Here is a 23,300-nt window from a genome sequence, read left to right as displayed (position 1 = left end):
TCTTCCTAAGACATTGCAGGAAATTGCCCTGTCAGACATATGCCTCCGTGCAGAGACAGAAAGGTAGGTGGAAGGGGAATCTTCTACCGCTTTCCCACTCTTCTCTCTCACCCAGCTCTGGTGTGGGCAGCTACTGCAAATATCCTTCAAACCTCTGCCTTGCATTCCCCATGCAGACAGTCACACTCAGGGCACTAGAGAGGGCTGCAAAGGGACCTTGCTGGACCCAGAATTCCTCCTGGGGGTTCCCATGGTTCATAAACCAGGGCGGTAGCCCTGCTTCCCTTGGAGAGGGGTGCAGTATGCTTTCCACTCCACACCACACCAGCTCTACAAGGGGGTTAGGGTTAGGTCAGTATAACTGTGTTGCTCAGGGGTGTCGATTTTCCATACACCTGAGGAACATAGTTATATCACCAGAAGTTGGTAGTGTAGACCAAGCCTCCATCTCACAGAAGCCTACATCCCGTTGACTTTTAAGCATCTGACTCACTTCTCAAAAGGGGAGTTAGCCATCTACGTCATTTGGGCCCTGCAAACACTGAGCAGAGAAAAATCCACATGCCTTTACAAATTTGGGCCTTACAGTCTAATCACCATGGAGTTCCACTGCTGGTATCCAGAACTCACAGAGATCATAAGCAATCCCTGCCCCTGGATCACTCAGCCTGTAGGGATGGACTGTCTTGGGCAGGGGTTCTTCACAGATTTCATTCTAAAAAGCCCTTGCTAAGAATCCCTCTCCACACACTGCTCAAGTCTCAGAATGGCTCATCCCATCACAACAGGCTTAACGTGAGACTCTGTGCTCTAGGGCAGCTTCTTATACAAAAAGAATAAAACACTTCAAGAAGAGTTACATTTTGAAAGTGTGTCCACAGGGGAGCTTGGCTAATGGCTTTCCCCACCCCGGCCCCAAGTTATATTCCCCAGAACAGGTCAGGAAAAGAGTTTTCTTTGAAATTTCTCATGTTTTCACAGAAGATCCAAAACACAAAAATTGTGGGGTTTTTTGGGCAACCAAAACCTGAAAAAAAAGTTTCCCTAATTTTGGCAACAGGACAATAACAGGACATGTTATTTCCATTTTTGACAACCAAAAAATGGAAAATGTTTTTAGGCTCTTCTCTAAAGCCTCCAAATTTTCAGTGAAAAGGGAATTTCTCTGGTGAATGTTTCCATTTAGTCGGAAAACCATTTTCCATCCCCCCGGCCTGAACATCTCCCCTTTGCTCTTCTCCGCCACAGAAACACGCTGTTGGCTGCAATTTGCTGATTGCAAAGAGTTTCATTCCCACTGCCCATTCAGTGACATCACAGCTCTGTAGGGTCTCTCAGTGGGTGGTGGAGTGGAAGAATATGTTTATATATAGCTCAGTTTGTTGCCCTGAAACAGGTTGATCATAAGCAGTTGGGGGATTCTGTAAATGGAGACTGAGCTTGCACATTTATAGTTTTAACTATATTGTGTAGCCAATAGCCTATGCTGTTTTTCTGGTGTGAGTAATGTTGCATGCTGTGGTACGTTCGAAATGGAGACCCTTGGAGGGCTACATGACTAGGGAATGGGATTTTTCTGTCTCCTAGTAAGTCTTTAGCTTGAACTTGGTGTACATTTTTGCACGTTTTCAGGTGCAATGGTAAAGGGGGTGGGAGGGTGGAACAAGCCAGTGATGCAGGAAGACCTGGGAGTGGGCAACTAGCTGGATTCCAGAGCTGTTCAATTCCAGATCTTCTAACCTGTGGGGTGTTTGAAGGTGCAGATATTTTCCATGGATGGCAAGGAACAAGAAGGCTTCATGTATAGAGCTGTGGTTAGGTTACTATGTTTCCCTCCCAGTCTGAAGAGGGCAAAATCCAACAAACCCTCCCATCCCAGAGCACACCCCAGGATTAAAATATAAATACCCACCCCCACTCCACAGCCAAAGCCAAAGCAGGAACTACCTAGCAGAGTATTAAAAACAAATCACCCCTTCTGGGCAGGAAGCCCCTTGATAAGAGGGTGACTCCCAGCCCTGCTCCCCCAGGCCATGTGCTGTAGGGAACCATAGGCACCCCTGAGGCACTGTAGAGAGAGGTTACACTGTTTTTTTTCCCCAGGTGGTCTCAAGCCTGACCTGACGGGAGGAGCCACAAGCCTTCCCTCCAGATTTGAGGGTGGGGTGGAGGTATTCCCTTTCCTAAGCCCCACTCCCAGCTCTGGAGTTCCTGTCACTTGTGCTCTTTCCCCTTCCCTTTACTTCCCCCTTTTACATTCCTCCTTTCACTCTTCTGTTTCCAACTCCCTTTCCCCTGCCCATCACCTCACCTCCTATCGCCCCAGTCTACTGCCCCATCTTTGCCTTTACCCCCGCCTCTTGTTCCTGTCTCCATCCCACCTCCCCGTGGGTCTCATTCCTCCCCATCCCATCTGTCCTCTCTGAGGCTCTCTAGAGGTTCCACCTTCTCCCGGTGGCCCAGGAGCATTCCCAGGATGGGCCAGAGTCACGTGGCAGGAGGCTGAGCTGTGCCTTTGTTTCCAGGAATATGACCCCTGGAAGTCCGCGGACAGGATCTGCAGGCAGCTGATTTACCACTTGAGCCCTCACTCCACGTGGCGTAGGCATGGCATGCCCCGCAGGAAGTCCCAAGCATGGTGAGCAACTCGGCTGGGAAAGGGAAGGGGTGGCTAGGAGGGGATCTACTCAGTCACCTCAGACACAGCCAGCTGGGAGAGGCCTGTGTTCACTGCCATGGTGTGCACTAGCCCAGCCCTGTCTGCACCCTCACGAGCCAAGAGAAAAGCCACCCACGTTCAAAACACTTGAGTTGCAACCAAATGCTTCATTTGATTTCGATCTCTTAAAGGTACCTCAGCCAAATTGTTCATGGCCAATTTAGGACGACCTTGCAGGCTTCGTTTGTTATTTCTTTATGGCCCTCTAGGCCTTAAAGTTCTCAGAGCTGCCCAGGGTGAATTCCAGCCAACAACTCTTGAGTTCCTGCAATGCAGACAGTGCTTCCTGGAGGACGGGGCTGGCGAGGGGCGGGGCGTGAAGGACACGGGGGATGTGAAGGAAAGTTCATGTAACTTTGCATGAATTCGGTGTTGGTGGAAGATGTGAGACGGGCAGCCCTGGGGACTGACATCCTCCACTGCACTGCAGCTCAGGAATAGCCGGCTGCAAGCTTCCACCTGCTGCACCAAATTCTGATCTTGGTTACAGCAGCTTTACCCCTCTGCAACTCGATTCATTTCGGTTAAGTTACTCCCGATTTACACAGTTGGCCAGGGAGTAACCATGGCACCCTGTTGGGACAGCCTCAAGGGAGGGAGGGCACATGACTTTCCAAAACCACCTTCTAGTGCTCTGCTGAGACAGGGTAGCCAGGTAATGCCATTTTTGGTAGTGGACTTTTGTGATCTCTCTCCAGTATTTCTAAAAGGTGTCTGCTTCCATTGGTATCTATGCACTGATGCCAGGGAATAGGTGTCTGACATGCTGTGGACACTTACACTTGGGAAAGGGGACTAACACCACCAAACTCGTTTCATATGGGCCACCAAAAAGCCATCAGCCAGCAATAACTTCTAGCTACAGCTGTCCCAGGCAGGTTTTAAACCAGCAGCTTCACAGTAAAAGGCTCCTTAGCCTAGTAACATTTCAAGGCTCGTGGGAGCTTTCCTAACCCGATAAGGTTTCAGAGTAGCAGCCGTGTTAGTCTGTATCCATAAAAATAAAAGGAGTACTTGTGGCACCTTAGAGACTAACAAATTTATTAGAGCATAAGCTTTCGTGAGCTGCAGCTCACTTCATCGGATGCATACAGTGGAAAATATAGTGGGGAGATTTTATATACACAGAGAACATGAAACAATGGGTGTTACCATACAGACTGTAATCACTCTTGTTACAGTCTGTATGGTAACACCCATTGTTTCATGTTCTCTGTGTATTGTGACAATGCTCTGTCCTTGTCTCCGTGGGTCCCGTGTTTCCTGGCGGATTTCGCTAGCCTCAGAGGTTCACTGTGACCCTCCACGTAACCCTTCTTTCTCTAGGGACAAGGGTCACAGTCTACTGAGCCATTTTCATCATAAGCCAGCAAAGGAGGTGAAGAGAAGTTATTCTTCCTTGCACAATCTCTGTTGTCTCCCAGTCTCAATGATTAATCAGGGGGCAAAAGTGGGGGGAGGGGAGCCTGGGCCCACCCTCTACTCCGGGCTCCAGCCCAGGGACCCTAATAGTATCAGCTATGGTAGCTGACCTTTTAGAAACATGACATGTACAATTCCCTGGGCTACTTCCCCCACAGCAGCCCTCACTTCCTCAAGCTCCACTTCACCCTCACCTCAGGGCCTCCTTCCTTGTGCCTGATATGGTGTGTACTACTCAGCCTCTCCAACAGCACAACTTCCTCCCACAGCTCCTGACATGCTCACCCACCTGACTGACTGGGAGGCTTTTAACTAGTTTCAGCCAGCCCCTGATTGGCTTCAGGTGTCCCAATCAACCTAGCCTTCTCCCTGCCTTCTGGAAAGTTCTTAATTGACCCCAGGTGTCTTAATGACCTGGAGCAGCTTCCATTTCACTTAACCTGGTACCAGGGATTTGTTTAGCCTGGAGCTAATATATCTATCTCCCACTACTTTTCTATAGCCATCTGGCCTTGCCCTGTCACAGTATATAAAATCTCCCTACTATATTTTCCACTGTATGCATCCGATGAAGTGAGCTGTAGCTCACAAAAGCTTATGCTCTAATAAATTTGTTAGTCTAAGGTGCCACAAGTCCTTTTCTTTTTACCGATAAGGTTTGTCTCCAGACTTCAAATAACCCACCACTTCACTGCTCACCCTGTTGCCAGAGCCATGCTTGATGCCCTGACATCAATCATTCGGGAGGCTGAGGAAAAGACAGAAATAAAGAGAGACTGGGCTGGCTTCAGCCACATTCACATGCACGAAGTGACCTCAGCATTAGTCAAAGGACAGGGCTAAGTTGACCTCAATTTGGGAAAGATCCACACCCATACTTCTGCTAACCTAACCCCCAGTGTAGACAGGGCTAGGCTGATGGAAGAATTCTTCTGTCAGCCTAGCTACAGCCTCTCGGGGAGGTAGATTACCTATGCAAATGGAAGAACTCCTCTTGGCGCTGTAGTGAGTGTCTACACTGAAGGGCCACAGAAGGTATATGCATGACCTTGGAATTGGGGAACCACCTGAAGGGGGGGAGGGAGGAGGCTTGCTGTCTCCCCAAACCACCTCTGAGTAGCAGGCCATTGCCATTACCCTGAAGAGACCTAAAGGTCAGTGAAGGTGCCAAGGGGGGCTGTTATGGGTCAGGTGGAGTTGGAGGGGACTATGGGGGGCAGACTGGCCTGATTCCAGTGCAAAAAAAAACAAAAACCCACAAACAACTTTGGAGAGGAATCTGAAACCTGGCGTGTCTGGCCTGGTTCCGCGCATCAGTGTGAAACTTCCCCTGAGCCCCAGTTTTGAGACACAGTGAAGCCATTTCCTTGTTAGACTCCAACATCAGCGCTTAATTCGGCTCTGTTGGAATTCTACAAGGATTATAACTGGGAAATGCACCATCCCATCTGATACAGCATCACAGCACAGGAAGAAGAGAGCTGGGGCAATGGATCATGTACAAGCCTGCAGGTACTGATCCCTGGCTTGAGATCAGAAGAACAACAGCTGTAAACAGGGTTTTAAAATCTCCCAAGAGGCATGGTCACCTGGAGGATCCAAGCCCAAACACAGCTGCAGGCCTTGAAGTTTTCCACAGCCTCCATTTCCAGCTGCAGCACTTCTGTGGTCAGTAACACACAGGAATAAGCAATGAGACAACAGCTAGATTGTGTATGATGGAGGGAAATGTATGTAAGTCCGAAATGGGCAACGCTACCTTGCAATCAGGTATAGCTAGGAGGTGTTATGCAAGTGTAACTTGGCCAGCTGCCGCTTGTGTGCCCCCTGGTGGCTTAGGGTCACACTACACACAGCCTTCTTCAGTTTCCCCTCCAGATTACTCAAATTTCACTTCATTTTTTTCCCCCCTTAGGCGAAATACACCCCTCCTGGGCTTATTAATACAAAATACACTGAAAATAACTCTGAACCCCCAAACAAAGTCCATTCAGAAGTGCACACAACGCAAGATTTCTCTTTGGCCTCCCAGACCTCCCTCCCTGCCTGGAGACTCATCACAGCTTCCTGATCCTCAGTGCAGCCCCATCACTGCAACTTCCTGCTCCTTTGATACTGGAATCACCCGATTCCCCTCAGGTGGGGCTCATCCTGTAATCGGGGCTGGCTTAGCTCCATGCTCTCTAGCCCATGGAGTAAGCCACCCTGCTCCATACCCCACCCCACACTGAAAACCTTGCCCACCCTAGGGCAACTTCTACTTGAGGGAATTTTTCTTCTTTTCTTCCCTAAATTACAGAGGCCTTCATAGCTTGACAGGCTGTTTTCCATCTGCAAACCCTCTAGCTCTCCTTCAAGTTCGCTCTTTTTCCCTCAGGGCCATCTCCCTGGCTTCTTCCAATGTAGCCAATTTCTGCTGGCTTCTCTGCCGGAGAGGTCAGACTTTCTCTAGCCCATCCTGCCAGCGCTGCATTGCACAGACTCAGACTTTAAAGCCAGAAGGGACCATCACAATTATCTAGTCTGACCTCCTGCACAGCACAGCCACAGAACCTCACCCACCCACTCCTGTCATAGACCCATAATCTCCAGCTGAGTTACTGAAGTTCTCATATCTTGATTTAAAAGACTTCAAGTTACAGAGAATCCACCATTTACTCCAGTTCACAGTAGCAAGTGACCCATGCTCCATGATGTAGAGGAGGGCAACGCCCACCCGCCAGGTCTCTGCCACTCTGACCTAAGGGAAAATTCCTTCATAACCCAAAATATGGTGATCAGTTAGAGCCTGACTTTGTGGGAGGCCCCCCACCAGCCAAACACCTGGGAAAGCAACTCAGAGCCCTCTGCATCTAGTGTGCCATCTCTAGCCAATGGAGATAATTTGCTAATAGTAGTCACAGATGGGCCAGATGCCATTATAGCCAATCTCATCATACTACCCACTCCATGAACTTATGAAGCTCAGTCTTGAAATAAGTTAAATTTTTTTGTCCCCACATCTCCCTTTGGAAGGCTATATCAGAACTTCACTCCTCTGATGATTAGAATACCTTCATCTAATTTCAAGCTTAAACACATATTGATGGCCAGTTTATATCCATTTGTTCATGTGCCAACATTGGCCCTTAACTTAAATAACTCCTCTCCCTCTCTGGTGTTTATCCCTCTGATGTGTTTATAGAGTGCAATCATATCTCCCCTTAGCCTTTATTTGGTTAGGATAAACAAGCCAAGCTCTTTGAGTCCCCTCTAGTAAGATAGGTTCTCCATTCTTCTGATCATTCTAGTAGCCCTTCTCTGCACCTGTTCCATGTCTAAGAAGGATGAATTCAAACTGGAAGATCAGAATTACACACAGTATTCCAGATGAGGTCTCACCAGTGTCTTGTATAATTGATAACACTTCCCTATTTTTACTGGAAACATCTTGCCTGATGCATCCTAGGATTGCAGCCATGAAACAGATTAATGCATCACTTTGGCGGCTCATAGTCATCCTGTGACTGACCAATACCCCGGCCTTTCTCCTCACTTCTGTTGTTTCCAACTGATACGTCCACAGCTTATAGCAAAAATTCTTGTTGTTAGTCTCTAAATGCATGACCTTACGCTTAGCACTATTAAATTTCATCCCATTTCTATTACTCCAGTTTACAAGGTCATCTAAATCTTCATGCATGATGTTCTGGTCCTCCTCCATATCGGCAATACCTCCTAACTGTGTGTCATCCGTACATTTTATTAGCGCATACATTTTGTGTGTCAAGGTCACTAATGAAAGTGTTAAATAAGATTGGTCCTAAGACCGATCCTTGAAGAACTCCACTAGTGACCTCCCTCCAACCTGACAGTCACCTTTCAATATGACCCACTGTAGTCTCCCTTTAACCTGTTCCTTACCCATCTTCTCTCATTTAACTAATAATATCCCATGTGGAACTGTATTAAATGCCTTACAGAAATCCAGGTAAATTAGATTACTGCATTTCCTTTGTCTAGAAATGCAGTAAATCTTCTCAAGAGAAAGACCAGCTTGGTTTGGCATGATCTACCTTTGGCAAAACCATGGTGTATTTTATCCCAATTACTCTTTACCTCTATGTCCTTAAGTACTTGCTCTTTCAGAGTTAGTTTGACCTCAGTTGTATGCAAGGTCTTGGAACAAACAGGCCTGTAGTTTTCTAGATCACTTCCCTCCCCTCTTCTTCTTAAATATAGGTACTGTATTGGCAAGTCTCCAGCCATAGGCTATGACCCCAGAGTTTACAGACCCCTTAAAAATCCTTTTTATTGGACCCACAGTTTCATTGGAAGTGGTGCTGCCCTGGCTGGAATGTCCACTTTGGCCCCCTCTCCCGAACACCAATACAACTCTGCCATTCTGTGCCCACCCCCACATTTGGTCACTTTCCCCAACGGCCAGCTGGGGCTTTGTTTCCTTCCTCTGCTCATTCACAGTGGGGATTGCTGTGGCCAGCACCTCCAGCAGCCAGGGCCAACACACTTCTGCAAACACACAGACTGTTCCTCTTTTTGAATCTCTCTCGGTCTGCAGGGCTTCTCCCTCCCCACAGACCTCAATATTCAAGGGGCAGGCCTTCTTAATGTGCTCTGTCTTTCCACCTCTACAACATTTGGGTGGACCCTTAGTCCAGGTCCCTGCCCTCCCAGGCATCTGGGCCCCAAACCCCACCCCCTGTACCTTCTGCTGCATGGCTCACTGTGCCTTCTGCTCCTGCTGGGGTCTGCCAACAAAGGACTTCTTCCATCCGACTTGTCCCACACCTTCGGTTTCTCTCCTTGATGGGAGGGGCCCTGGAGGATCCTGCTGGTTACACAAGTTTTAACTAGGCTGGTTGCCTCCTATGCATCCCCTCATGTCTTAGGGCCACATGAGAGGCAGCCTGCCTCAGTTTCCCCTCTTGGTTTGTTCAAATAAACACCTGCTTTTTTTCCCCCCTCAAATAAACTTCCAGTTTTTTCTTGGTTGAGAGATACCCCTCTTTGGGGACCAGGCTTATTAATCTCAAATAAAATGTAAATCAAACCCCAAGCCAAAGTCCATTCACAAGTCCACACCACCCAAGGTTTTTCTTCCTTCTCACAGGCCTCCATGCCTACCTGCCTAAAGAGCTTTCCTCACGCCCTACAGACTCTGCCACAGCTTTCTGAGCTTTCCCCCTTCACTGCAACTTCCTGCTCCTTGTATACCACACGCACCTGATTCCTCTCAGGTGGGGCTCATCCTGTAACCAGGGCTGACTTAGCTCCAGGCTCTCCAGGCCCTGGGCCAACCCACCCTGTTCCAAGAGGCATGAAACAACTGACCGACTCTCAAACAGAGATCTTTTACTTCAGGTGTTTAAACTGGCATTGAAGCTGGATAAAAACCGGTTTGCAGACTGTGCCAGCAGGCTCCCCTGGAGCTGGGGTTCGAGGTTACTGCAGCAAAACAGACACTGCCAGGAGCAGGAGACTTAGAAATACCCACTTCCCTTTCAGACCTTGGGTCTGGTTCCCCACTGCCTGATCATCTCCAGCTGTGCAGAGTGCGTGTAAAACCCTACCTAATGCTCCGCTCCCTCCCTCCCGTGGCTGGCAGTGTTTTCACCCGCTCTGCCCAGCATGCAAAGCAGTGCAGAATCTGCCTCTCTGCAGCCATCGGCCCTTCCTACCATCTGGCTGCATTGAACAAAATGGGGGAAGTGTCAGCTTCTATTGAATCAAGTTCAAAGGCAGGTCCCAGGGCAGCTGGGAAAGATCAGGGCAGGACAGCCACGTTCAGGGATGAGCCCTCCTCTTGCCTTCCCCATCCCCTGCCCTCCTTGGCTGCTGGTTATCATGGAGCAGATGTAGAACGCCCCTGTTCTCTTTTGAAATGTGATTTCCGTTTTCTGGCAGCATGTCAGGTGGGTCTGGAAGATAATTAACAAGCCCTGCCAGGGAGAGAACTGGGAGCATCTGCCAGGTATTCATTATGTTTGGGCTGTTATGGAAATGTAGTTATGTGGGGGGGAGGGGAAATGAAATGGACGTTGCCACATTCCAGGGGGTCCACGCACCAGCCTTTCATCTCCAGGAGAAAACCAGTGGGTCAGAATGGAACCAGGTACAGTCCTGTCCTCAAACACTGTATCAATGGATCTCCACACTGCCCAGTAAATCACACACTGAACTACCCAGGAAATCCAAAGGTAACGGGGAAATATTTTTCCTAATCCATTCCTGTTTAGACACATTTCAGTACAGCAAGGCTGGGAGAGTTTAATCCTCCTTTGTATGGATCAGACTTCGACCTCGTGGGAACAGTGAGACGTTACCCAGGCTATAAAGCATGCCATTGTAAAACCCAGTGAAATACTTATGCTAACACACTATGTTAGTAAAGTGCCTCCGTCATTCAAGGAGAGTCAGAGCTTTAAGTTTCTCAGTCTGGACTTGATCTTCCTTAAGGACCAAATCCTGCTCCCAGTGAAGTCAAAGGCAAAGCTCCCCTTGACTCCCCTAGGAGCCCCAGGTTGTGACATAAAGCACACTCAGCTGTTCAAAAATGAGCTGTCGCCATGAGTAGGATCCTACCCAATTCACAGCCATGAAAAACGCGTCACGGACCGTGAAATCTGTACTGGGGGATGTTGGGTGATAAGAGCGCCACTGAGAGAGCAGTTTGACAGATGTGGAATTTTCTCGCATTATCAATTACTGTTTTCAGAGCTTTCAAGGCTTCGTTCATTTAGAAGCACCGTGCAGTCTGGGTCAGGAGGGGTGTGGGACTGCAACAGCCCCCTGCATGGATATCCCAGTGCTTCCCCCTGTGCAGTTCCAATAGCCAAGGCGCTACTGCTCAGGAGCCAACTGCACTGGCCGCCCTTTGCAGGAACCGCAGTCTGCTGGGCATGGGCGGAGCGGAATGGGAGCCCAGGAGTGTAAGAGAGAAGCTGAAAGTTAAGATCGAGCTGCCTTGGCAGAGCTCTGCAAGGGAAGCTTGTGTGGCATCCACCTGCTTAATTCCCAGCTCTGGATGGTTCTGGCTGTATCTTGCTTTCATGAATGCGGAGGACTAAGTTAATCCATAAAATAAGCAAGTGACAAGGCAGGGAGTGATGCATGCCAGTAAGAATGTGCAGTTGCAGAATGGGTAATTGTGGACACACGGGTATTTGCACACACACCTTCTGGTTCTGCGAGCACAGGTGCATTTTTGCAGATGTGGTTATTTGCCTTTGCGTGTGCACGACTGCGCAGTGCATCAGTATTTGAAAATGCAGCCTGGCTCCTTCCTCTTGGTTACTGTACCTTGAGCACCCGCTAGAGGAATCTTCATGCTGAACCACTTCTGCTAACCAGCGTCGGAAGGAGAATTGACTGCCCCTTCTGGATACAACTCACTGATTCTCTGTAATCATTCCGCAGTGCCCAGATGCTGCAGTATTAGAGGCGCTTTAGAAAGAGAAAAGGAGGACTTGTGGCACCTTAGAGACTGACCCATTTATTTGAGCATGAGCTTTCGTGAGCTACAGCTCACTTCATCGGATGAGCTGTAGCTCACGAAAGCTTATGCGCAAATAAATTTGTTAGTCTCTAAGGTGCCACAAGTACTCCTTTTCTTTTTGAGAATACAGACGAACACGGCTGCTACTCTGAAACCTTTAGAAAGAGAGAGAGAGAGAGAGATTCTGGAGAGGGGAGGCAAGAAAACAGCTCATAGGGTCTTCAGATCTTTGTTTTTTTCCAAGAGCATCACTCTGTGCCCTGGATGACAGTTCTGGCAGATCAGAATAATTTGTAACACTTACACAGTGCTATGTGAATATTAACTAAAGCATCCTCACTACATCCCTCTGCAGCAGGGAAAAGAATGATCAGTATCCCTCTTTTATAGATGGGGAAACCAAGGCAGAGAATTGAAGTCAGTTTTCCAAAGCCACCCAGCCATTCGGTGGCAGAGTCAGGACGGGAATACAGGCCTTCCTGACGCCCAGCCCTGGGCTTATTCCTCCACATACTTTGTGTCCCATGGGCCCGGATGTCAGCCAGCCCAAAGCAAGGTGGAGAGGGGCTGATGGGAAGAGGTAGCATTTGCTGCTGGAGGGCAGGTGTTGTCCCTCCTCCTTAAAGCACAGAAGAGTCCCAAATTCCAGCTGCCCCCTGTGACTAAGACACAAGGCTTGGGGAATCCCACCTGTGAACACTGACACCCAGGATCGCTAGAGTCTTACACAAAATGCACCAGGGAGGAAAGCATTTCCTGGGCGGCTTGAGAGGGGCTGTGGCTAGTGGCAGGCCATGTTCATCGTGCTCCTGACAAAATACCCTGGCAGGGATCAATAGACAAAGACAAGTCTCAAAAATTGCCAAGAATGCAAAGAGAGAGGGGGAGTAGCCGGAGGATCAGTTGCTAAGGGTGGGGGGGGGGAGCAGAAGAGGGAATGGGAATCAGTCAGGGAATTGCATCTTCAAAGCTCTTATGTGACCAAGAATCCATGCAGCGTCCTTGTGCGGTAGGTGTCATTATCTCCCTGGGGAGACTTGGACAATGTGGGGAAGTGAATTGCCCTAGGTCACAGAGAGAGTCGGTGGCAGAGCCAGGAGGAGGAATGGTCCTGGTTCACAGATCACACCTCTCTCAGTCAGCGAGAGCAGAGAAAAGCCAGGGAGGGCCAAGGGGGAAAGATTCAGGGCTGGATCATTGGCTACTGCCAAGCCCCAGGCAGTACCACAGGAGTGATGCGGGGAGGAAAGGTAGGGCAGAAGTCCACCTTTGTGCTCCTCACCCCCATCCTGCGGCCAGGATGGCACGGCTCTCCCCAGGGCCAGGTAGAGCAGCTGGAAGGTAATGGCTTGTTGAATCAGGTTGGGCGTTGGGCTGGAAATGGGGCCCAGGTGGATGGTGAGGGCTAAATGCTGCCTCTTCTCGCACGCCGATAGTGAGCTGGGGAAGCCAGTGCCCAAGCACAGGAGAGGAGCTTACGCCAGCCCGCGGGGCTGCATTTGGGTATGCGCTGCTCATTTTCATATCCTTTTGGTGCCTGGCCTGTGCAGCTACCGAACTGCCCCTGGGGCAGCGCCTGGGAACCCAGGGAGGCAGATTATGCTAACGAGGAGACTGAAGAGGGCCCAGTCCCTTCCCTGAACCATGCCTGGAATCAGAGGACTAGTTCAAATGAGTCTTTGGTTGGGCTCGGCGTGGAGAGGAGCAGCCAAAACCAAGCGATTCTCAGCTAATTAGCTAGGGCGGTGGCTCCCGTTACCAAGGGCGGGCTGTGTGCTGACGGGAAGCAGCAGCACAGGGAAATATTGTGAAATGTTGACGCTGTGGATGCAGGGGACAAACACATAAAAGGCAAAAAGGGAGCAGGCTGGTAATTAGCCAGGGAGACAGGCAGGGCTGGCATGCAGCGGGTGCCGCTGGCAGCTGAAATCACAGCTGGCAGGGGCTGCGCTGGGAGTCGGGACTGGCTCAGCAGGACAAAGGGATTGAGAAGCCCAGGCAGCTTATGGATTTGGAGGCAGGGTGTGTGGTTAGACCTGGCTTCAGACAACAGTCTCCGTCCAGCTGGGAAAGCTGAGGAGGGATGGGCGTGGCCCATGTCACTCAGCAATGCAGCCCGTGCGGGCGTCAGTTAGGGAGCCCCATGAAATCCTATGCAGACCCCTCCCTTAGCAGAAACACTGGTGTCCCCAACACAGGTCAGGTGGGTTGAAACATTGCATGCTGGGGTCTGCCTTTTCTGCTGGCCACCTCTCAGGTTGCAGCGTGCTCCCGTTTATATGGAACCAGGGTGAGCCTCAGGCTTCTGGCAAGCTACCAGGGCAGCCCTCCACCTGCCAGCCAAGGAAACAAGCCCTTCTGAGCCTGGGCGTTAGTGCTGCCTGAGAAAAGCCAAGCGTCCCTTGCAGCTGTGGGAAAGGGAGTCTCTGTAATCCCCGCATTGTGACAAAGTGAAGCTGAGCCGCTGCGGCATTGCACGATGCGTGCAGCTGACGAGAGAGCGGAGAGTTGAGCAGGGCCAGCGGTGGGAATCGGCGCTGATGGACACGAGCCAAGCCATCCTCATAGACCCAAAGCGTCGAGAGGCTGAGGGGAAGTGGGCCGGGTCCCAGAGGCAGGGATCTGCAAATTCCTGGTAGACAAGACTTAATTACTTGTTGGCTGATTCTTTCATCTACAGCTGCGAAGCTTCCTGCATTCGTTCAGCACCAGTTTCCAGGAAGCCAGAGCGCTGACTGAGGCAGCATGCAGAGAGGCTGTTTGTTATCCAGGAGAAAAGCAGGGGGAGGCAGGGGGAATGCAGATGGGCTGAAGCCTGTCTCTTGTAGCACTCTTTCCACCACGAGTGGCTGCCTCCCCCAGAGTGTGTCGATGCCCAGGAACCAGCATGCCCAGCGTGCTGCTTCGTCCCCTATTGGCCAGCGTGCCCTGTTTTCCTGTCCGAGGGGAAGGTGACATACATTGTAGGGAGGATGTTTACACTTGGTCCTGTGGTTTCCTGGGTTCGTAAGGAATCAAGGCAGGTGCCTGGGGGCGACATGAGTTTCAAACAGCCCGGTTTGCAGTGCTGCGGGGGACGCAGGGCCCAGGGAGACATCTGGGAAACGCAAGCTGAAGAGCGAGCTCAGCACCAGTCATCTTGTGGGTGGGATAGTTTTAGATTCATAGAGTCTAAAGCCAGAAGGGACCATCATGATCATCTAGTCTGACACCCTGTAGAACACAGGCCAGAGAACTGTCCCACAATCATTCCTAGAGCAGATCTCTTAGAAAAACATCCAATCTTGATTTTAAAATGGTCAGTGATGGAGAGTCCACCATGACCATTGGAAAATTGCTCCACTGGTGAATTATGCTCACCATTAAAAATTTATACCCTATTTCCAAGCTGAATTTGTCTAGCTTCAACTTCCAACCACTGGAGGGTGTTAGACTTTTCTCTGCTAGACTGAAGAGCCCATTATTAAATATTTGTTCCCCTTGTAGGTACTTATAGACTGTAGTCAAGTAACCCCTCAACCTTCTGTTTGTTAAGCTAAATTGATTGAACTCCTTGCCTCTAAAAGATTAGAAAACCTGCCTTGTAGCGATAATCATTCTCCTGGCTCTTAAGAACATAAGAACGGCCATATTGGGTCAGACCAAAGGTCCATCCAGCCCAGTAGCCTGTCGGCCAATGCCAGGTGCCACAGAGGGAGTGAACCTAACAAGTAATGATCTAGTGATCTCTCTCCTGCCATCCATCTCCACCCTCTGACAAACAAAGGCTAGGGACACCAGTCCTTACCCATCCTGGCTAATAGCCATTAATGGACTTAACCTCCATGAATTTATCTAGTTCTCTTTTAAACCCTGTTATAGTCCTAGCCTTCACAACCTCCTCAGGCAAGGAGTTCCACAGGTTGACTGTGCGCTGAGTGAAGAAGAACTTTTTAGTTGTTTTAAACCTGCTACCCATTAATTTCATTTGGTGGCCCCTAGTTCTTATACTATGGGAACAAGTATATTATGGGAAAGTAATTATTCACTTTCTCCGCACCACTCATGATTTTATATACCTCTATCATATCCCCCCCTTCTCTGAACCCTCTCCAGTTTATCAGCATCCTTGAAGCGTGGGCACCACACCTGGACACAGTATTCCAACAGCGGTCGCACCAGTGCCCAATACAGAGGTTGTAGGGTGGGAGGTGGCTTTTGACCAGCAGCCCCCATTAATGGAACAGTATGAAGGGCCTGCTCCACTTGAAGCCATGGCAGAACCGCCCCTGATTTCAGTGGGAACAGGTTTGGGCCTTCCCAGGGAGCGGGAAGAAGGAGTCAAGGAGAGAGACCCCAGGGAGAAGGGTCCAGGATTATGGGATGGGCTTTGCCAGTGGTCTGAATGGGGTCATGGGGAGAGCCAGGCCACTCACAATGGAGAAGAGACATTTAATGGCCCAGTGGCTTGGATGGTGCTTGTCAGACTGGCAGGCATGTCACCATCACGTGCCTAGGCCCACTCTGCCACTGAAGGCAGAAGGCATTTTGATTTCTCCTGCCCAGGGGGCTGATCATTCTTGCCTGTGTTCCTTGCTCAGGAGAGTGTGACTTTTCTCTGCAAGATTTTGGGAGGCCATGCCAGGCCTAGGCACAGGGGATGGATTGCTGGGGGAGCGGGGTGGCCAGTAGGTGCACTGGTGCACAGTTCCAGCAGTCGTTGCCCCCCAGGGAGCCGCTCCACAGCTGGGGAAGGGGGGGAGGGCGAATTCCTTCACACCCAGCCTGCTGTAGAGATCACAAGTGTGTGCTCCATCTCTCTATTAATGGGGCAGATCCTCCACTGGTGCAAATGGCATATTGACTTCACTAGAGCTCGGTCAATCGACGCCAGCAGAGGACCTGGCCTACCACTGCCAAAGCACTGTGCTGGGGGAATGGAAAGCGTGGTGATTATGCACCTATTCTGTCTCACAAAAAGCTTTCAGGGGTTGCCTTTTTCAGGCCATTTTTACTAAGAAGTTAGGAGATAATAGAGGACCCATTTCTCTGGGAATAAGCTGGTATTTTTCTCTTCTGCTGCACAAGGATAAAAGCATTCCGGGCTCGGTCTGGGCATTACAATGCGAAGCCCACGGTGAATGCAGTGCTATGGCTGGGCTCTGAAGCGCCCTCTGCCATAGCAGGCAGGCATAGTGCCCTCTGCCAGGATTTTACTCCCCAAAAATGACAGCCAGGGAGGGTGCATGAGCAAAACGGGCACCAAGCCCAGAACCGACTGATGTAAATCAGCTTTTTTCCATTGTCTCTCAGAACAGGGCAGGACTCCTTCAAGCAGGTAGGGAAGAGACACCTGTGAGCAGATCACTCTGTGCTCCTCAAGGTTGAGGAGTCCCAGGTCTGGCCCTGGGAGAGAGAGAGCGCTCCATGCCTAGCGTGTAGCCAAGCACCTGTTAAAACAGCTGGGTATGGGGAGAGCTGTGTCAGCTTCTTGCTGCAGCTTCCACAGCATTACCCTAAACAGGCTCATTGAAAGCAAACAAGGAGACTCCAACACAGAAAAAGGGGTGGGAGGAGGGAGTGGACGCACCTTTGAAGCCTCTGAAATCCAGAGGGAGCCCAGAGGGCTGAAGCAAGGAAGCTCAGCACCACTGTGAAAGACACAGGCAGGCACTGGGGGCGAGAGACTGGGCTGGGACCGAGGGAGGATGGCTAAGTGAATTCAGCCAGCAGCAGCCCTGGCTGGAGAATCAATTCTGGGAAGACAATTTGTCTGCTTGCTAAGGCCTCCTCTGGGTCTTGGCTTGTTGCTGAGGCGAGACAGAAGGCACCTGCTCCAGGCAGAGTGGGATCCGTGACTGATTGCTGCAGTTTGCACCGAGGGAGGCACCGGGGTAGTAATGAATGGCTGCTGCACGACTCTGTACAAGAGGGGAAGGGGAAGCCTGGCCCGTGCGAGCTCCTCACATAATATCTAGTCTTAAATTATACCCTCTTCTTCTGCCCTCACTGACCCCCATTTTACACCACTGGAGCCACTCCTAATTTACACCAGAGACTCAAACCCCATCAATCATGTTATCACTTCTGTCCATCCCAGTGTACTTGGTGCCTCGCCCCATCCAACCCATTGAACCTAGGACCCATGCTCTAGGAACAGTGTGCCTGGCCCTAGCCTCGTTCAGGCAAATCAGCGTACATTTAAATCTGCTGCCCAACCAAATACCCAGCACGGCTGAAGGATTTAAAGAGCGTCAATAAATGCCTCATCCTTGTCTGTGTTTGAGGTTTTACACAGCAGCCCCAGGCCAGATCAGATCCTCTGCCTGGGAAGATCCTCTGCCTTCCTCTGTCAATATTGTATGGCATTTTCAGAGACGGACTAAACAAATGTGATTCTTTCAGTAGTTGCACCCACTTGGGGAGGGGGTATTAAATCTCACCTGGCAGTTTTCAAAAGAGTAGGGGGATTAACCCAGGGACCTGGCCAAACCCCGATATGGAGGATTATGCACTGCCCATCTAAATTCCCACCACAAGTTCAATGGCAGCTGCATTTCCATAAAGGGGCCGTTCAATTTGTGCTCCTGATTTTTCACAGCCTTGTACCTCAGTCGCTGATCCTGTACGAAGCGAGTCGTCCATACCCCCACTGGGGTAAGCAAGCAGAGAGTTGTGATGTGGTAGGTTTGACATTCCCTTTGCACATGTGCAAATGACTCCTCAAGTCACCATCAGGCCACGGAGTATTAGGCCTCTGGGGTGGCTGTGTGATGGATGGGAGTATACACACAGTCAACCCTCCTACATACCCTTCGCGAACCTACTACACAACCAGTGGAGTCGCACAGCAGGTAACCAAGGCCACGCACGTGTGTGTGTCAGGCACTTGGGGATCTTTCAGGCTGAGCAGTGCCACATGAATGTAAGATGATAATTATTGTTATTACTTCTTACTGAGTCAGCACAGCCGCTGTTGGACATTTCAGATCAGAGCTTTCCACGCTCGGCCTTCTCAGTGGGGGAGAGTTTCCCAGGGAAGTGCACAGTCACTTAAACCTAGACCAGACAAAGACGAGTAGGTGTTGAGCAGGGACTAATTCTTCATGGGCAGGGAGACGGATGGGGCGTCCTGGCAGGCCTTTTCCAGCTCATATTTCTGTGACGCCTCAGCGAGTATCCTAGAGTCCCGTGTGCCCTTTAGATGTTGCGTAGCCATTCGTACACATTTCTATACAGCTGCTCATGGGGGATTGTTATAGACGGAAGCATATGGGATAACAGCATCGGCTCTGGAATATGGAGCAGGGCTCTGTAGGTGGTGCGACAGCCTAAGGATTCCTGCTAGCTCCAAGAACACTGTGACTGTCCTGTCTCCTGCAAGTTGCATTTCTCTGCATCCCCATTGCTTCCTCTGAAAGCTTTGCAACGAGGCGTGCACAGGCCCTGGCCACTTCCTTGAGCACAGGCTTGCAGAGCAGTGGGGCTAGAAAGGGCTTGTTTATTCGTTGGCCCCAATTCAGCAAGGTGCCTATGAAGCATGCGAATAGTCCCATTGACTTCAGTGGGGCGACTCCTGTGCGCCAAGTTAGAGCCATCAGGGCCCTAGGGTGGGGAAATTGCTCCACAGCAGGTGACTCCAAGGACAGCCCTGAGGCTTGGGAGCCCGCTGCACTTGATTAGGGACCCAGCAAACCCACAGACGCAGAGCAGTGCAGACCTGTCCATTTGTTAAGGGTTTTCACCGCAGTTAGGGCGAATGTGCTTTTGTAAAGCAGAATCCGAGATGCAAGGATTTGAAGTTAATTAAAGTCATTTTAGAACTTGATTATTGGACATATTCCTGCCCCTCCTCCTCCACTAAAACGCACCTCATCATTCCCACGGAGCTCTGTGCAGTGGACCAGCAAGCCTGTGGCTAAGGCTGGCCAAGAGGAAATGCATGAGAGCAAGACATCTAGTAAGGGAAGTCCTGTCCAAGGAAATGTTACTTGGGCTCAGTTTCCAAGCTCCCTCCCCTCCCTGTGTCCATATTTCTAACATGCTCCCTCTCCTTAGCCTGAAGACCAGCCTGCAGAAGAAGCTGAGCCAGGACTCCATGGATTTATCGGGGATTCCCCTGACCATGCGGGATGTCCATCGCATGGCCTATTACCTACAGAATAACGGGGACAACCTCACTGCAGTGGACCTGAGCTTTACCGAGATGACCGACGACATGGTACGCCTGCTCCTGCCCTTCTTCTGGGCACTGCCCAAACTCACTCACCTCTCCCTCAACGGCAACCGGCTGACCCGAGCCACCATGAAGGAGCTGACGGACACCATGAAGGACCTGAACAAGTTCCCGTGCTTGGCCTGGATAGACCTTGGCAACAATGTGGACGTCTCCTCCATGCCCCAGCCTTTGCTGGTGGGCCTGCGCAAGCGCGTCAGCCAGCAGACCACGCTGCCTACCATCTATGAGTCCCTCGACTGCGAGGCCGAGCTGTCCAGCGGACATGAGGCCAGCTGCCAGGAGGAGGAGGGGGGCGTGGCTGAAGACAAGGACACCCCGTGTGACTTCCCCCAGCAGTGCTGCGAAAGGTGATTCAGCGGCAGGCCTTAGCTGTTGGACTGATGCCGCGGCAAGGAGAGCTCAGAGTACAAACACAATGCAGAAGGCCAGCTTCACCGGCTTCCTTTGGCGCTTCTCTTGCCTTCACTGACATCCCAGACTTGCTGTGTTCTCAGTGAAAACTTGCCTCCCCCTCCCCCACTGCCAAATCTATCACCCCCATTCCAAACAGGAAGCTGATACTCACAGCGAACCTGGCCTCAGAGCAGGATCTCATTGGAAGATGGGAAATGAGCTGTAGGATTCGGCATATTCCCCAGAGGCTATTGAGGGGAGCGGTGGGGGAGAAAAAACCTAAACAAAGAGCAATGTCTCCACGTAGGTTATTTCCTTTCTTCCTTTTCCTCCTTGTCCTGTCATTGTTGGGTCCTGAGATCTGGAGTTGTGAGATGGGAGCTCCCCCAAGGGTCGAGGTTCTGTCAGACTTTGTTGAATGCATCAGAGACTGGAGTCAGAGCCCAGCAGAGCGTGTCTTCCCCTTGAGCCTGGCTCAATTTTTATTTTCATTGTGTGATTTGTATTAATGTCCAAACAAAGGGAATTGCAATCAGAGGCCCAACAGAGTGTGCAGGCCGGGGGAGGACACGTGACATGGAATTGCAGTGTCAGGATATTTAGGGACAGGGTATGTGTGTGCATTGGTGGGAGTGTGGCGGGGGTGTTGATTGGGGGGGAGGGGAGGGAATAGCCATTCCTTGTGGATTAACATGATCGATTTTACAAACTGTGCTTTTGTACAAAACAAACAAATCAAACCCAAAAGACAGCAGGAAGGAAACAAGCTCACCAAAAAGTCCATTATGGTGGGGGCTAGGGTGGCGAGATGTGGCCAAGCAGCTGGGCACGACTCAAACTGTAGCAGAACTTTGGGTTGCTCCTTGTCAGACGTGCCGTACGTCTGACCATCTCTAGCCAGGGTTTCCTAATATTCTGGATATGAGGGGAACGGTTGAGTCACCATTACCAGCACCATCCAGGAAACCAAACCAGCGATGCAAGATTGTTTTCCACATTGCCATGCTGTATGTGAACACAATAAACGGTTCTCCTGGGCACGAGAGTGAAGCACTAACACTGCGTGTGAGCGTCTGGATTATTTGTGTCTCTAGTTAGTAGTGCACTGGCTGCAAAATATAGGCCAGTGGTCCTGGCGCAATGCCCAGGCAGGCCAGGAGAGGCCCTGGTGGGCACTGCTTACATGAACAGCACCATTGCAATTCTCTTAGCACACTGCAGCACTTTGGTTCATACTACAGGAGAACCCAGATGCCCTGATCAGGACTAGGGCCCCGTTGTGCAAGATGCTAGTCTCTTGTCTGAACTGCTAGACAATACCAGCGCTGTTAACATCATGAAACTAATCTACAAGCTCATCTTTCATAGACCTTGAATGGCCTTTCAGCTTGTGTATGCCAGTTACTTTAACTCAGCATCATTTGTGTGTCAACCAATTTTCCCATAAACCTCAAAAATAGTCACAGGCATCCAAGTGTAGGAACTTAAGGCTCATCACCCAGAATCTAATGATCCCTTAGATTTTGTATGTATGTCCTTAAAGCAGGCTAATGGGAGTCTATCAGGGCTGTTGATACCAGCTCGTTTGGCTGCCTGCGTAGAATCAGCATTCTGGAATACATCAATTATCCATTTATTCCAATTCCTCTCGCCCAGAAGGAGCGTAAAATCCTCTAATGCACCTCACTGTGCAATGCTGAGCCAGAGGGGAAATTTCCTCCTGATTCTAGCTGGGTTTTATACTATGAACCAGGAAATCCATGGCAGCAGCTGGTAGGTCCAACAGTTGTAGATACTCCCCCTCAGGATGGTCTTTGTCTGAGCTGCATCAGAGTGATGTTCACTCACAGGTGTGCACTTGGTTGCTCAGTCACAGAAATCTGGTGTCTGCCTCTGCCTCGGCCAGCCAGCATACAGGTGATAGAAAAATAGGGAGGGAAGCTAATGGCCCAATAAAGATAAAGGGTGAAATCCTTTTTGCAATGAGTAGGCTTCAGTGGAAGCTGCCCCCCAGACACCTGTGGAGAATGTGGCCTACACTAGCCTTTCCCAGGGTGGAGCGTAAGAGGGGCTCTGGGGCCCACTGCAACAGGGCCCCACAAACTGCTCAGACCCACTTCCTTCTTGTAGGCAGGCTACATTTTATTCCAAACCCATCCAGTGCAACATCACAGCTCTAACAAGAAAAGGAGTACTAGTGGCACCTTAGAGACTAACCAATTTATTTAACTTCTAATCTCTGCTTCCTTCAGCCTCTTTGCTAGGGCCCTCTGAGGAAAGGCGTTTAGGAAGGCACAGCTCTTGCTCACTCTTCATTCCAGCTCACCTAGCCCTGTCCTCTTCCTCTGTAACACCTCCTTCCAGGCAGGCTGGTCAGCTGAGGGCTAATTAGTTCCTTACCTCTCCCCCCTCCCCCCGCCTCTCCTGATTAGCTAATTATTCAATCAGCCATTACTAGGGGGAACTAATTGAGGTGACCCTGATGGGAGTGCTGGCCCAGCTGTCAGATCGCAGTAGGTGTGACCGGGGGAGGGGGACTCACTCACAGCAGAGGCTGGTGTCTTCTGGAAGGTAAGCAGACAGAGCCCACCCTGGTTATGCCTGGGCTGTGCAACTCAGAGGCATCCCCCGTGAGAGGGAGTACACTGGGCAAATTCCTGAGCTCTGTTACGGCCATGTAGCCTCACCCACTGACACCAGCAGAGTCCCTCTGGCTTTACAAACACTGCGGCAGAGAGCAGGGCTGAGCCTGCTCACTTCAGTGTAAGTACCAACCAGGTCCTGAGGAGAGGGGAGAGCATGCCCCTCAGAAACACCTCCATGAACCCTGGGAATGGGGAGCAGCGCAAAGCCAGGAAAGAGGTGCTCCACGCCAGAGGGGAGAGAGGAGCTTACAGAGCGGGATACCGAAGAAGTAACAATATTGCAAATAAGATTTTAGCAACCTACCAAATTGTGTTTGGGTTCAGACCCAGGTGAAAGCCAGCTCTTCTTGGATCCAGAGCAATTGGTCCACCTCTGCTGAGTGGAACTGGTGAAGCCCGTCCCGAGGT

General features: G+C 50.5%; 1 protein-coding gene across 1 annotated transcript in view; it reads left to right on the top strand.

The window, feature by feature from the left end:
• Positions 1 to 20,879, top strand: part of LRRC75B (leucine rich repeat containing 75B) — a 33,100-nt gene extending 12,221 nt beyond the window's left edge. Inside the window, exons 3-4 of the mRNA XM_073313714.2 lie at positions 2,526 to 2,638; positions 19,674 to 20,879. Of these exons, the coding sequence (XP_073169815.1) occupies positions 2,526 to 2,638; positions 19,674 to 20,205 (645 nt within the window). The 3' untranslated portion in view covers positions 20,206 to 20,879. The remainder of the gene's footprint in view (positions 1 to 2,525; positions 2,639 to 19,673) is intronic.
• The last annotated feature ends 2,421 nt before the right edge of the window (positions 20,880 to 23,300 follow it).

Source organism: Lepidochelys kempii, chromosome 15 (genome assembly GCF_965140285.1).
Source record: "Lepidochelys kempii isolate rLepKem1 chromosome 15, rLepKem1.hap1, whole genome shotgun sequence".
In the NCBI taxonomy this organism is placed as follows: domain Eukaryota; kingdom Metazoa; phylum Chordata; order Testudines; family Cheloniidae; genus Lepidochelys; species Lepidochelys kempii.
This window is presented reverse-complemented; position numbering and strand designations above follow the sequence as displayed.